Raw genomic sequence first — 14907 nt, 5'->3', positions numbered from 1 at the left:
CCACCATGCAGGGACAGAGTGAAATTGTATTTGGTCATGAGTCAAATTAGCTCTGGTATTCCCTGACTTTAGAAGACTTCCCGGGGTAGTGACATGCAGAGATGCTATTAAATAAACAAAATAAAAGGACTAAGCATGTAATCAGTTTTGGTAGAAAAAATCTAACCCAGGAATGGGGGAAGCTCTGTAATTGCTAGGCCTAAAGCATCGGTGGGAGTTCAAAGCTGTGTTACAGCTTCACAGTGTGTGACACTCAGTGGTCTCAGTAGTTCCTTGTCATTTTGGAGGAAGGCTGCATCTGCTGGTGGTCGCCAGCTCATGGACTTCCTCTAAGGGCGAGCCACAAAGTGGAAAGCTCTGGCTGCATCTGCTGGAGGGAAAGACCTGGCTCTGTGTGGGAGGAGCTGCTAGCCAGGTTTCTGGGCCTGGGCTGCTCCTCAAGCTGCAGCACGATGGCAGCTCATGGTTCCCAGGGCTAGAAACCCTCCAGGCTGGTGGAGCCCTGCCCCAGGCACCTCCTGTCCTCCACCAAGTGCTTTTGGGTGGCATGTTTCTCTGCTGGGGAGTATTTCGCCCTCCCTGTTTCCTTGTAGCATCACATTTCCTTGTCTCTCTGGGGAGTTTTGAGGTGGACCTCCTGCAGCTGGTTGTTCGAGAGCTGAGCTGGGGCTGGCCATTATGAGCTCAAGGCAGCCAGGCAGGGCAGTGCAGGGTTCCTGCTGTGACCACCTTTCTCCCGCAGGCTGCCAGAGGTGAAGGATGACTCTCTTTGATGATGTCTACCCCTTCTACCTGCAGCAGAGGAAGGTCTTCGTGTTCGACGTCAGCACTGTCATAGTGATCGTGGTCTTCCTAACATTTGCTTGCAGCTTTCTGCTCATCATCCCGGGCATCCGTGGACGGGCGGTGCGTGACCATTCTCCCTGGTGATAAGCATGTGCTCCCCATGTTTTGGATGCTGGGACACTCCTGGCTGGTTCAGGGTGAGGCAGGAGAACAGCCAAGGCTGTTTCTCCCTGCCTGATGTCCCACCTCTCTCCCCGCAGAGGCTGTACTGGATGTTCCGCGTTCTCCTCAGCCTCATCATGGGAGTGGTGATTGTCGGTAAGTGCTGCACAGCCCTCGGGGAGTGGGTGTGTGGGCAGGATTAAACCTGGGACAGGGTCTGTGTCTGGGAAATGAGCTTATGGTCACAGCTGTGGCCTGGCTGAGGCTGGCTGCAGGGTCTGCCTGACCCCTGCTCTGCAAAGCAGTCATGCAGCTTCCCAAAACGGCTTCCCCGTCCCTGGCATGGGGGCTGAGAGCACCTGGAGGTGCCTGTGGTCACTTCTGAATCGAGAGGGAGCTTTGCTGGCTATAAGTGCACCGTGGAGGTCGAACAGCCCCAGCTCCAGTGGGCTGCACAGCCCCATGTTCCTCCAGCTGTGCAAGCCCTCCTGAGCTGCCTGCTGCCAAGGGAGCACGGCTGAGAAGCTCAGACTGTAGCCAGGCATGTTTGGAGGATGAGAGGAGCCTTACAGTGACATGGAGAGAGCAGGTCTAAATAAAACACAGGCAGGGCAGAAGTGTGTGTGAGGGGTAAAGACCTGCCAAGGAGCAAGGCAGGAGGAGACGGAGAGGATTTGATTTAGTAGAAACCAGGAAATCTTCTGTACTAAATGGGACTGGTTGTGGAAACCAGACTGTGGGATTTCCAACTCGGACAGGGCGACAGGGCATGTAAGCAAAAGATGTACTGAGGGGACAGAAGATGACAGATAGGGAGAGCAACCACCCCTGACCCTAAATCAAAGAACCTCTTCTGCTGCTGCTGTGAGGGACAGGGCAGATTACAAGACTGCTTGGAGAGGGATGATGAAGCACAGCCTAAATGACTCAACCCCCGATTTGACTAAGCGATAGAAGTAGATATCCAGGCTGTGACCAGCCGTGGGACTCTACCAGCTGACACGTGGGCCAGTCCGGCATGCGGCGGTCACCCTCCACCTGGGGATGTCCAGGTGCTGGGAGATGCTACCAGAGCTGCCTGGGAACATGGTGCCAGGATGGAGATGGCAGAGGGGTGGAGGTCAGCTTTAACCAGCTCAGCCCCGGAGAGCCACCCAGCACCACTCTTCTTACAAAAATGCAGCCAGGCGCTGCTTGGGCACACAGGAGGAATTAATTGTTTTAAAGCCCGCGTCAGGGTTTCTGTCTGATGGCAGCAGGGCACACTCGAGCCTGCAGCTAGAAATCATTCCTGCAGAGCTGCTACTGGATCAGTGCCCTCACAAGTTGATTCAGCAGCTGAATTTATTTTCAGGCAGGTTTAAAAGGTCTTATTCAGCCTGAGATTAAATCACTTCAATTTCAGTTCATCTCAGCACCAGAAAATTAAGCCCACCACAAAGTGAAAGTGTTTCAGAAAAGGATACTTTTTTCCAAAAAATATATACGAGAAATGTTCCAAAGCCCCCTCCCCCCAAATGGCTCGCAGAGCTCTGATGGCACTTGCCGCCCCTCTCAACCGCCTCCGTTTGACAGTGATCTTCACTATTCACTGGTAGTGCAATCTAGGGAGCTTAATATTTGGCAATGAAACTCACCCCTGTTCCTGAGGCTGAGGAACAGGCTCATTTCTGAGCCCTGTCCCCGGGGGCTGCGGTGCTCGCTGTGGTGGGGAGCTTGCAGGGAAGTCCCAGAGAGGATATCCAAGGAGAAATCAGGTCATGGGGTTCACCCCTGGGGATCTGAGCTCCCCTGCTCCTGGATTGAGGGAGTGGATGCTCAGCGAGGGGAGGACATGAGCTCCACCAGGGCGTGGGAGCTGGTTGAGGCACATCCTGGTGGCTGAGTCAGCTCTCCCGCTCTCCTTACACTTCCTTGCCATGCTGTGGTGGGAACGCCACTGTTTGTGCTTGCCTGTGATCCCCCCTGAGCACAGCAAAGCCTGAGACCAGCCCCTCTTTAATCCCAGCTTTACTTTTCCTGGCAGCTGTCCAGTTCACAGGGGACTGGGAGACTGGCTGGGTGAAGGCAAACACCTCCTACAAGTCCTTCAGCTATGCCTTGGTGAATGCGGACATTGGGCTGCATGTCGGCCTGGCAGGGGTGAACGTCACGCTCAGGGGTGAGTCTGATGTCCCTGTCTGCAGCTCTGGAGCAGCCATGGCCACAGGAGATCTCCAAGTGCTCTGCAGGTGGCCTTGGTCTGCATGGAGGCTCCTGGGATCCTGCTGTCCCTGGGGTGCCCATGCTCCTACTGGCAGCACCCAGGCTGCTGGAACACAGCAGGACCTCAGTCTTCTCCCTCCGGCAGGAAACCCACTGAATCAGGTCAACGAAACCATTGACTACAATGAGCACTTTGCCTGGAGCTTCAATGCAGACTACGACCACAGCTACAGTAAAGCGCTGGAGAGGGGGCTGCCCACCCCCATCCTCTATGTAGCAGAGAAGTTCACCATGCAAAGCCCCTGCAGCATGCACAGGCAGTACCGCATCTCCAGCCACTACGCATCAGCCACTCTCTGGTGAGCCTTTCTCTCCTGGTGCAGGCGGGGAGATGCAAAGACATGGGAAAGGCTCTGCTGCCCTTCCCAGGAGGAAAGCTGTGTTCATGGAGGGGCCTTTGCAAGGTCTGTGGTCAAACCAGTGGCCTTGTAGCACCTTGGGGTGAGCAGATAAGAGGGATTATCGTGCTTCTCTCTGCTGGTCAACTTCACCAGGGCTGGGCACAGGAGAGAAGAATGTGGTACAGATCCCTGCCATGATGTCAGGGGTCCATCCCCATGGAGCTGCTGTGCTCGGTGGCCCGGAGAGGCCCATGGGCATGTGCAGAATTCGCCCATCCCCATCTGTGAGGGTGTTTAATGTTTGGGAGTGGGACCAGATGAGGAGAAGCTGATGAGGTTGTTATTGTGGGGTTGATCTTGATTCTTTAGTTGGATCTGCTGGACAGTGATATGTTACTGCTCCTCTGGGATGAGGGAGACCTGGTCCATGGCTGTCAGGAGAAGCTACCCTCTACCATGGGTTGTGGATGGCAATGACCATTGCAGTGCTGTTCCCCCTGCACTGGGTTTGGGACCAGGGATGCAGGAGCCAGGAGAGGGGCCTGGTGGTACCATGGAGGAAGAGCTCCTGGTCCATAGCTGAAAGCTTCCCCTGTCACTCAGCTCCTGAGACAAATTCAGAGCTGCTGCAAATGACTTATGCTTGCTTCTGCAAATAACCCAGTCCTGTGTGCTGCTCTCTGGGGTCTGCACTGCCCCACAGGCAGGGAGCTGAGATAGTCTAGATACACCGAGTGGGCTGCTGTCGCCTCCTTGAGGCTGGTACGGTCAGTAGGCTGAGCAACAGGAAGAGGAAATCCAGGCTTCTGCCTTCTGGATATAGCAATGTGAGCATTGCACATCTGCTTGCTCAGCCTGGGAGGCCAGGGGTCACTCCAGCCTGCCCACAGAGCTTCTTGGCCTCATACAATGCAACCTGGACCCCAAATTCCTCCTCCCACATGGAAAACCTCACATAGAGCATCCTAGTCTGTGGTGCTTGCACAACTCATCTGTTGGTCTTCTCTTGTCTCCAGGGTGGCCTTTTGCACTTGGCTCATCTCCAACATGCTCTTCTCCATGCCCGTCCTAGTCTATGGGGGCTACATGCTGCTGGTCACAGGGGCCTTCATGATCTTTTCATTGCTCTCGTTCTCCACTGTGAGGAACTCCCTGATGTGCCCGATCCAGTTTGGGACAGCAATCCTGCGCACAGGTTATGGGGGATCTTTCTGGCTCACGCTAGTGATTGGTAAGGACACCAAGCTATATCAGGGCACACCACCTTGTCCCTCTGGGTGTGTGAGAGTCCCAATGCTTTCCCCCCAGAAGTGCAGGTGATAGAGGTCGGGGAGTGCAGCCCACCAGAGCCTCAGCCTGTGCCTTGGCAAAGCAGATCCTGGCAGAGATGTGGAGAGGGCTGGCAGAAGGAGGAGCACCATCCCCATCTCAAGGGTGATGGAGGGATTTTTAGTCCCTGAGGTGCAGCAATGCAAGGAGATGGGAATCACTTGCCTGCGTTTTAAGACCCATGCCTGAGCTTTAAGATGCTCAGCAGAGCAGCTGAAGCCACCTCATACAGTAGAAGGCCATCTTCCATAAGAGAAGGCATTGTCCCCTGGCAGGGGGCTGTCAGAGGAAGGGTGCAGGGTGGGAAGTGTGCTGGTGTTTAAAGGAATGCTCTCAGATGGCATGTTGTCTTCCAGGCTTGCTCTGTTTTGTGGCTGGGATCTCTGTTGTTGCACTGCACTACTTCAACTCGGACCTACTGAAAACTTTCTTTGATCTCCATGAGGACAAAGCAGAGGATTACCAGGAGATGACTGAAGTGTACACCAACCCTCATTTTGTGAGCAAAGGACTATCTCCTTCTCAGCCCTCCAAACTCAACCCCAACGGCATCTAGAAGAAAGTTTTTCCTGCTCTTCCCCGAAAGAACAGAGCACAAACCCTTCTTGATGTCCCCAGAGACCCATTTCCCCATCCAGCTGCCTCTGAAGAGTGCATGAGTCCACGTTGGGATGGGTACTTGCTGAGAAGTACCTTTGCAGACTGTATCTCCCTGACTGTGCCCTCTGGAAAAGGGCAGGCTTTGCAGAGTCAGCAGGCTGCAATCGGAGCAGCTCACAGCTCCAGTGACTTGAGCTGCATGCTCACCTGGGGATCTGTGTCCCAGGAGAAATGCCCTTCCTGCTCCATGCCCTGGCACAGCTTGGTGCAGTGAGTCTCAGATGGCCAGTTTCCACACCAGAAACTGAGCTTACTGGTGAGATTTCTCATGGGGAACACCCACAACTCCAGAAGCCAGTGATTAAACCTGCTCATTTCTTTCTCAAGCACTGATGTTTAGTGTAGACCTTCAGGCATACCTAGGAAAGCCAGGGACAGACTCAGACTCCATCAGGCTGGATGCTGCATGAGCTAAGGTGAAAAAGCTGCTCCAGAAATAAAGACTGAGTAAACATGCAATAGAGTTTGCTGGGGGGAGGGGGGGGGGAATGCGGTGATGTGATTATTTTCACTTTCAAACTTGAGCTTTATTAGATAAGATTTGTAGCCTAGCATGGGCCAAAAAGATGCCACAGGAAAGGAAGGAGAGGGAAGAATGAAGTTACCCCCCTCCAGCTGGAACACACTTGGGCTGGCTGGGCTCACCACAAAACGCAAGCCTGAGGCCAGAAGTCAGACCCAGCCAAGGTCAGCTGTAGGAGAGCCTCAAAAGGACTTTAACTAGCTGAGCAGCAGGACAAAAGCCATAAGATTAAATGAACAAAACTCCTTCAGGAAAGGGAGAATCCTTTCTCAAGTCTTGCTCCAGACACGTCAGGTCCAGAGGCATTGTGGGAAGATGCTACAATCAACCACAAGTTATTGGGGCTGGTGTGGGACAGATACCATGCCTTGAAAGGAGGCTGGGGGATTTCCCATCTTTTCTGCCACTGCATCTGGCACTCTCGAGCCTCATCTCCTGCTTTTAGGCATGATTCCGCCCCAACAGCATCCTCACCAGAAGAAAAGCTTTGGCCTGTTGCATCAGACATACAGGGGCATGAACCCAAATAAACAAAACATAAACAAAATTTGATGTGTTTGAAGCACAGAGGCACCAGATCTCTGTGTGTCTTGCCTGCTTCCTAGCAAATGCAGGACATCTGGGATTTCTGCAGCAGGGGGGCCTACTGAGCAGTGGCAATGACGTGATGGGGGATGTAGAGATCCCTTCACACATTGTGTCTCATGCAGAGCAGGGGGTCAGGACAACAGGGAATGGCCACCTGCAAGGAGATTTGCAGGTGGAGGACTTCTTTCCTTGCCACCACAAGGAAGTGCACACATGAGGGGCATTGCTCAGGGATGATTATTTTGTCTTGCTTGTTGTCATAGCAGCTTCTTCATATGCACTGTAAGAGTTGTATAGCCCCCAGGTTGTGCTGCTGCAGGTCCTACCTCCTCTGTCCACCACAGCTCCTGTCTCAGCTTTCTGGCTTGACTGAGCCACTGTTGGACAGCAAGACATAAAATAATTGCCATTAAATCCCTGGCTCTCGGCTCAGCCTGCTTTTGGCCCCATGCTGTCCAGGGAATCTGACATCTAACCAGAGAGTCAGTGCCAACAATGGAGCAAACACCATAAGCACCTCAGAGAGCACAACCTGGGGCTCTGCAAGGACTGTGGTACCCATGCCTGGAGGCACTCATTGCACCAGAGTATGCAGCTACCATACCATCTAGCAGGCAGCAGAGCTTCCCACTCCCCAGGGCCCCAAGGCTGGGCTGCAAGGGGGAACATGCCAGGGAAAGGCAGAGGTTTATGAGGGCTGAATTTCAATTCAATAAATAAAAGGGGTTTGTTGCACCTTGGATCTAGTCCATATGTAGGCTGAAGCACCTCCTGGTAGATGCCATTGGGAACATCCTGGCTGAGTTCTCCCAAGCCCAAGGAGTTCAGCTCCAACCTATTTTTAAATGCCTGTTGGGTCCTCTAGGTCCTCATTGAAGGCTCTTCCATCTGGAGTAGGATGGGGTAAGATGCCATGTCTGAGCAACCCGTCCCCAGAGGGCCTGCCCCATGGTGGTCCCTCTGCAAACCTCTCTGCTGGGCTGGGGATTGCTCCCATCAAACCTTCCACATGCCCAGGGTCACTCCAGAAGCCAAATTCCTTCCATATCTCCCCTGCTTGTTTGCCTGGGGATGCTCCGACACCCTGTTTACTGCATGTTGACTTGCCTTTATTGCCTGGTGCTGACTAGCTGTGGTGAGATGCCCTATACAGGACCACAAAAGGGCTCTGCCTTTCTCTTCTTGCCTTCCCTATGGCTGTCATGTGTCGTAGTTTAACCCCAGCCCACAACTAAGCACCACACAGCTGCTCGCTCACTCCCTGCACCAGGATGGGGGAGAGAATCGGAAGAGTAAAAGTGAGAAACCTCATGGGTTGAGATAAAGACAGTTTAATAGGTAAAGCAAAAGCCATGCAAAGCAAGGAATTCATTCACTACTTCCCATCAGCAGGCAGGTGTTCAGCCATCTCCAGGAAAGCAGGGCTCCATCATATGTAATGGCTACTTGGGAAGACGAATGCTGCCACTCTGAATGTCCCTGTCTTCCTTCTTCTTCCCCCAGCTTTTTATTGCTGATCATGATGCCATATGGTGTGGAATAGCCCTTTGGTCAGTTGGGGTCAGCTGTCCCAGCTGTGTCCCCTCCCAACTTCTTGTGCATCCTCAACCTGCTCACTGGTGGGGTGGTGTGAGAAGCAGAAAAGGCCTTGACTCTGTGTAAGCACTGCTGAGCAATAATGAAAACATCCCTGTATTATCAACAGTGTTTTCAGCACAAATTCAAGACATAGCCCCATACTAGCTACCATGAAAGAAGAAAATGAACTCTATCCCAGCCAAAACCAGCACACTATGTCACAGCAAAAGAGCATCCCCAGCCTGCCAGCCCTCAGAGGGATGCCTCTATTGATAGACAAGAGAAAGACCAGGTCCAACTTATTTTATTGAGATAGAGGGGAAAATAAGCGAGCACAAAATAGAAAAAAAAATGTTGCAAAAGCTGCATGGAGTTAAAGGAGTGAAAACCTGAAACATGCTCCCTCTCCTCCCCCCCTGCATGGGCAAGGCACCTGCTAGATGTCAGCAGCTGGGAGTGGGCAACTGCATCCACCTTGGGTGTGCGGAATTTCAGTGCCACATGCCCCACAACGTGTATTTCCACGGCTGAGCAGGAGGAAACCAAGCCTCTCAGACTGGGTGTGATGCTCACCTCTCGCTAATTGATTACAGCTGCTCTCTGGTGCACTGTAGCACCTCCATTCCCATCTCCTCCTCTGCTTCCCTTCCACCAAAACGTTTTGTCTTTCTTTCAGATGACTGCAAGAGCACTGATAACTCACAGGCTGGTGGCTGTGGTTTGGGGTGTTTATAAGCTCTGTAAGAAGCAGGAGCCAACCAACCAGCTCCCTGATGGTGATGTTTCCAGCCCAACATACAGCCCAGTGCATCTCAGACCCACATCAAACCTGAGCTGTGGGGTGCCAGGATGGGTTTGAAATCCAGAATGCCTCCAAGGTCTGGTATCTCCAACAATCGTGGGCCTTCTTGCCAACCTGCTCTTCACCTCTGACCAAGAGGAGGTGCTGGATACAGGTCACCCTGGTGATCACAGCTCTGCTCGCTCTTCCTGATCACTGATGGGAAGAGCATCCCTGAGCAGAGGGGACTTCTCAGAGGCCTTTGGGGTAGGGGTGCTGTTGGGGGGGCGGATCTGCTTCTCCTTTGGTTCATATCCATGCTTCTGCACTTATTTGGTTTCTCTCCAGTTTGTCCTGGTTTAGTCTGTGCATCTTAGGGAGGACTCTTTCTTAGAGTTTGTTGGGGAGGGACTAAGGGGAAGGGCAGTAGCCCAGTGCCTGTAACTGGATAGCCAGGGATGTGGCATAGGTTCTTCTCACCCAGAAGCTCTTCCAGCTGCTGGTAAGCACAACAGCAAAAACAATGGGGGCAAACTGTTGTGTTTGGGACACCTTTCCAGACTTGGATATTTTTCCCACGTGGGCTCCTCAGGGGGCTGGACCAGAGAGTGAATTCAGGAGGGGTGTCCTCAGGCTTTGCCCTGCCTCCCTCCAGTGCCTTACAGCTGGGTGGCTGTCACCTCGCAAAGGTCACCCAGGGGGACCATCAGCACGTCCTGTGCAGAGGAGCTGGGCTCGGCTGGCAGGTAGGACTTGTCCCACACCTTCTCTTCTTCTCCCTTTCCTTCGTCCAGGTTAAAGATAAGCTTCAGCTTCTCTGGCTGCACAGAGTTCAGGATGATGATGCCCAGCCCCAGCAGCAGGCACAGCAGCCCTGCAATGCACAGCATGGGGAGACACATTAGCACCTCCTCCTCGCTGTGTCCCAGCCCCACCCAGACCCAGATCTGGGGTTGGAGGCCAACAGCACATGGTATCACCCAGGAGGTCAAGGGAAGGTGTTATTTCCCTCTGCACATTTGGACTCTGCCATCAGTTTGGGTTCCCCAGTACAAAAGAGAAGTCAATGAACTGGGGCAGATGGCTGAGAGTTGGGGCTGAAGCCCATCATGTATGGGGAAAGGCTGGAGGAGCTGAGCAAAAAAGAGGAGTCTTCAGGGGGACTTAATTGCCATCTTCTGCTACTGAAAAAGAGCCAGTCTCTTCTTGGAGGTGCACAGTTGTAACATGGAAAATTTTGGTTTGATAAAAGGAAATAATCACTACCCATGAGTGGGACAGCTGTGGGGCAGGTCCTGAAAGGCAGAAGGGATCTCTAGCTATGGGTACATCCACCACCAGACTGAACAAGGCTGATGTGACTTTGAGGTTAGCCCTGCTCTGTTCAAGGGCTGGGAGAGAGACCCCTGAGGGTCCTTCCAGGACAGGTCTTTCCCTGACTCTGCAATTCATGACTTTCATGGCACTTGTCTGGGCGCACCACACAGATAACTTTGGCTATTTGGATCTCCTGGCTGCTCAGCTCTTTCTCCCCCACTCTCGATGATGCTATCCTAAATTCTTGTATGGCACTTTAAAAAAAAAAATCATTTTCTGTGACCAGCCATGGAGACAGAAGGGATGAGGTGCTGTTGGGGCATCACTGAGCAGCATCGCTGCAGGAATGGAGAACAAAAGCCCCAGGAGCAAGCCAAGCACTCACCTGTCACTAATGTCAGCCAAAAGGATCCACCATAGGCTGTTTTCAAGGAAGCTAGGCCAAACTGGATGGGGCACTTTGGAGTGTTCCTCGCAGTGAAGAAGAAAAGCAGTGAGAAGAGCATCAGCGCAGCAGTGAGTAGGAGCATGCAGCCACCATAGAGCAGGATGGGCATGGAGAACAACAGGATGGAAATGAGCCACGTGCAAAAGGCCATCCTGCAAAAGGACCACAAAACTGAGCAGAAAGCATCATGCTTGGAGCCTCTTCTCAGGGTCTCCTCTCCACATCCCAATGGAGGGATACAGCCCTGGGCAACATGCTCTAGCTGGCCTTGCTTGAGCAGGTGGACTGGACAGGCTGATCTAAGGACGTCCTTTCCAACCCAAACAATTCGTAACTGCATGAATGGTGGAGCTGTGGGACAGGTCCCAGCAGTGGTTGAGAGGGATCTCCATGCCTGGGGACATTCAGTGTTGAACTTCATGAAGCCCTCAGCACCTTGATATGGCTTTGACATCAGCCCTGCTCTGGGCAGGGGACTGGAGTAGAAACCTCTGGAGGTCCCTCCAAATTAACTCTTTCTCTGACTCTTGTGGTCCTCCACAACTGGCCACCCTCAGGCAGTTGCCACATGTTCCAAGGGAGAATGGCAACAAGGGAGACTTTTGTTTGGAGAACCGCACAATGAGCCGTGCCCACATCTGATTCAGCACCTGGAGTGAACCGAGCTGCCAGCCCTGCCCTGTGCATGGAGTTTGGGTTTAGCTCACTGGGAAGGTGAACCTAACAAATTTTTCTGATTCCAGGATTAATTATGAAAAATAAGTTTACATCAACATCCCTGCCTTGAAATACTCCTCAACAACAGGAAGGTTTGTGCAGGGCCAGTTATTTTTCCTGAAAATAAAAAAGGAGATGTGGGTAGGGACCTGGAGCCTACATCCATAGGGGGAATTGCAAGACTCACTCTTCCCCGCAGTGCTTTTCCCATGGCCTCTGAGACACATGGGGATGCTTTGAGACTCCATGATCACAACACACATAAGGGGTCTCAGCTTTACACCACAAGACAGCCTCTGAGCACTCTCTTGACAGTCCCTCCTTCTCCCCACTAGCAGGTCTTGGGCATGCAGGAGGAACCCCCTCATGGCTGGTCTTATCGGGGCTCTGCATCTTGCTTTCCTTTAAATTAAGAGTAAGTTTTCTCCAACTGCAATTTTGCACAGCAGGGAAGAGGACACAGAAGAGGACTGTGGGGCGATGGGCAGGCCAGGAAGCATAAGAGTCCCTGGTTCTGCAGAAGGGTGGGTGCCAGAGACCAGCCAATGCTTTGGCATGGCCTTACAGGGAAGAGGGTGGCTCCATCAAGCTTCCTCTGTTTTACCTGGTTCTTTCTACCTCCCCACTGAGCAGAAATAGGGCTGACCTCTTGCTTTGACTTACCACAGTGTGAGGGATGCATAGTGGCCAGAGATGCAGTACTGCCTGTGCATGCCACAGGGGCTTTGTGTGGTGAACTTCTCCGCCACGTAGAGGATGGGGCTGGGCAGCCCCTTCTCCAGGCCTTCACCATAGCTGTTGTCATAGTCTGCATTGAAGCTCCAGACAAAGTGCTCATTGTAGTTGATGGTCTCATTGACCTGATTCACTGGGTATCCTGCCAGATGATGAAGACTAAGGACCTTTCTCAGCCCTGTAGGCACCTCCAAGGCTTCCTGGTGTGGGGGCTTGAAGGGCCCACAGCCCTAGTACCCAGGTGCACGGCTGCCAAACTTGCACCCAATCCCCTCCTGTTGCGATATGCACTCACCCACCAGTGTGACGTTCATCCCCGCCAGGCCAATGTGCAGCCCAATGTCCACGTTCACCAGGGCATGACTGAAGGACTTGTAGGAGGTGTTTGCTGTCACCCAGCCAGTCTCCCAGTCCCTGGTGAACTGTATGGCTGTGAAAACTTCAAAGGTTAATCATGGCCTAGCAGCCATCTAGTAAATGACTAGTAAACTAGAAACATCTAGTGCTGGAAGCACCTGCCATGCCATGATGGTCACCATGACCTGAGCATCATCTACCCCATCCCAAGGGCAAGGCCTGGGTTGTGAGCCCCAGGGAGCAGAAGCCTTGTATGTCCTTCCCCAACTCAACTCTGACCCACGACACTGAGAGCCCCACTTGGGTTGGTTTCTCCCCAGACCCAGCACAGTCCCTAGCCCTAGAGGTAATGGGGCTGATGTGTGGGCACTGTCTAGACACTGGTCCTCATCTAAGCACCTGCCAGTTTATCTGAGTCCTGTGGCAGTTGGCAGTGGGCTTTTGGTGACTGCCCTGGAGGTGGTCAGTGCGTACAACTGCCAGCCTTTGGAGAGGAGACAGATGAGTGTTTGCACTTCCCACCACTTGCTGGAGCCAGGTCCCAGACACAGACGGGCGTCGATCTTCCCCGTGAACTCATCCTGCGGGCTGGACTTGGTGCTTGGCTGCTCTGTTCACCCTCCCTCGCCTTGTTTCTCCATCCCCCGTGTCTTGGGCATCCTTGAGCTTCCCCCCCAGGACCCTGGTACTCACTGAGGACCACCGCTCCCACGAAGAGGCCCATCACCACCCGCAGGAACCAGAAGAGGCGCTGTGAGGAGTCAGCAGGGTGGGGTACAGGTCTCAGTCAGATTTTGCCATGGGGACCTCAGTGCCAAGCATGTCATTTAGAAATGCCAGCCAATGAGAAACAGGCCTGTCCCTCCCCTGGGGAGTCACCCCACAGGCTCTGCAGGCGGGTAGCACGGGGGGACACACATGTGGCTGGGGCATCCGTGCTGTGGAGTTGGGGAAGCAACAGGGAGATCCAGGGAGAGCAAGAAGTTCAAAACAGCCCATTTGGGAAAGCCATGCCATCTCCTTTCTGGGAAGGAGGATGGAGACACTCCCTTTAATAGTCCTGAGCTGGGATTTCCACACTTATCCAAACCTCATGTGTTTGGATGTGTTGGCAGCTGGCCACAGCTGGAGACAAAAGCAGCGGCCAGGATTCTCAGTGTGTCCCCTGGTGGGGGAGACGGCTCTTGGCCAGCCCTGCTGCAAAGCCAAGCACAAAAGAAGTGCGCGGCATGCGAGCCATGGGCTCACAGCAGGGTCTGTTGCCCTGTGAGCAGTGCTGGGGCGTGCATCGTGCATATCTTGTTCTTTTACTGGGGTTTTGGGAAGGTGGAGAAAGGTCTTTGAGCCTCGCCCTGTTTTTCTACTCCTGCAAAATCACTGGGGCTTGCTCACAGCAAAATCCAGCCAAGCTCAGATCTGCGCACCTCATAAATTTGCGATGGTGGAGTTGGTGTCTCCAGCATGCAGGTACAAGCTGGGTTGGGCTGGAGCTCACCCCCATGGCTTGCTAGAGATCCCAGAGACCTGGCCGTGAACCTGTGGGTATGTTTGCTCCCCAAGTTTGTTTTCGAGGCTGGGAAGTACAAGGCATGTGGGATGCACAAGGCAGGGACCAGAGGGATGAGTTCCCCCAGCCCCTCCACTTACCCCCCTGCCCCGGATTCCCGGCAGGATGATGATGAAAGTGGCCAACATGGAAAGGAAGACAGAGATGATGATGGCCCAGGTGGTATCGAAGGGGAAAGAGCCATTGGCACCAGGGTAGAAGGGGAAGGAGCCATTCCACAGCGTCATCCTGCTGCCTGCGATGGCTGGAAATTAGCACCTAGAGAGCCATCAGGGAGAAAATCACCTCCACAATTCCACCTCACCCAGCCTTCTCCACAGAGCCATCTCCTGCCCACTTGCCAGCACGATGCTTGTCCTGGGCATGGCTTTGCGTGCGTCTCCAGTGACCATGCACATTGCAGTCCCACATCTGGGCGTACACTCAGACATCTCCCATGGGAGCCCTCCATCTGCCCAGGGTACATCCCAGAGCAAAGCAGGTTTGGAGTCACCGGGGCATCCACTGCAATGCTCAGATTGTCCCCAAGATGCGACAGCAAGATGTGCACACATTGCCGGGCCTCTTGCTCCCCTCCTCTGCCTGGTCTCGACTCCTGGTCTCTTGCCTGTGCTCTCAGCCTCCTGGTTCAGCTCTTTATCAAACAGCCTGGCTCCCACTTTTGGGTGTTGTGCTCAGAGTGCTCAGTGAATCACCGCACAAACATGGGCTGCGCCCCACAAGGCTGCTCCTCACTGAGCCGCGGATGGAGGT

General features: G+C 53.4%; 2 protein-coding genes across 2 annotated transcripts; one reads left to right on the top strand and one right to left on the bottom strand.

Moving 5' to 3' along the window:
- Positions 1 to 759: 759 nt before the first annotated feature.
- Positions 760 to 5439, top strand: DUOXA2 (dual oxidase maturation factor 2; the record flags this gene model as incomplete). The annotated part of the gene is made up of 6 exons (XM_082321499.1): positions 760 to 906; positions 1047 to 1104; positions 2975 to 3109; positions 3299 to 3512; positions 4571 to 4785; positions 5240 to 5439. The coding sequence occupies 6 exons, from the start codon at positions 760 to 762 to the stop codon at positions 5437 to 5439; spliced, it is 969 nt and encodes a 322-aa protein (XP_082177625.1).
- A 4233-nt stretch (positions 5440 to 9672) lies between these two features.
- Positions 9673 to 14381, bottom strand: DUOXA1 (dual oxidase maturation factor 1; the record flags this gene model as incomplete). Its single annotated transcript, XM_082321498.1, has 6 exons — positions 9673 to 9887; positions 10716 to 10930; positions 12159 to 12372; positions 12526 to 12660; positions 13281 to 13338; positions 14235 to 14381. The coding sequence occupies 6 exons, from the start codon at positions 14379 to 14381 to the stop codon at positions 9673 to 9675; spliced, it is 984 nt and encodes a 327-aa protein (XP_082177624.1).
- Positions 14382 to 14907: the final 526 nt, after the last annotated feature.

This window comes from Platalea leucorodia, assembly GCF_965183815.1.
Source record: "Platalea leucorodia genome assembly, chromosome: 9".
Lineage (NCBI taxonomy): Eukaryota > Metazoa > Chordata > Aves > Pelecaniformes > Threskiornithidae > Platalea > Platalea leucorodia.
Note: the sequence above shows the minus strand (reverse complement) of the source record. Positions and strands in the feature narration are given on the sequence as shown.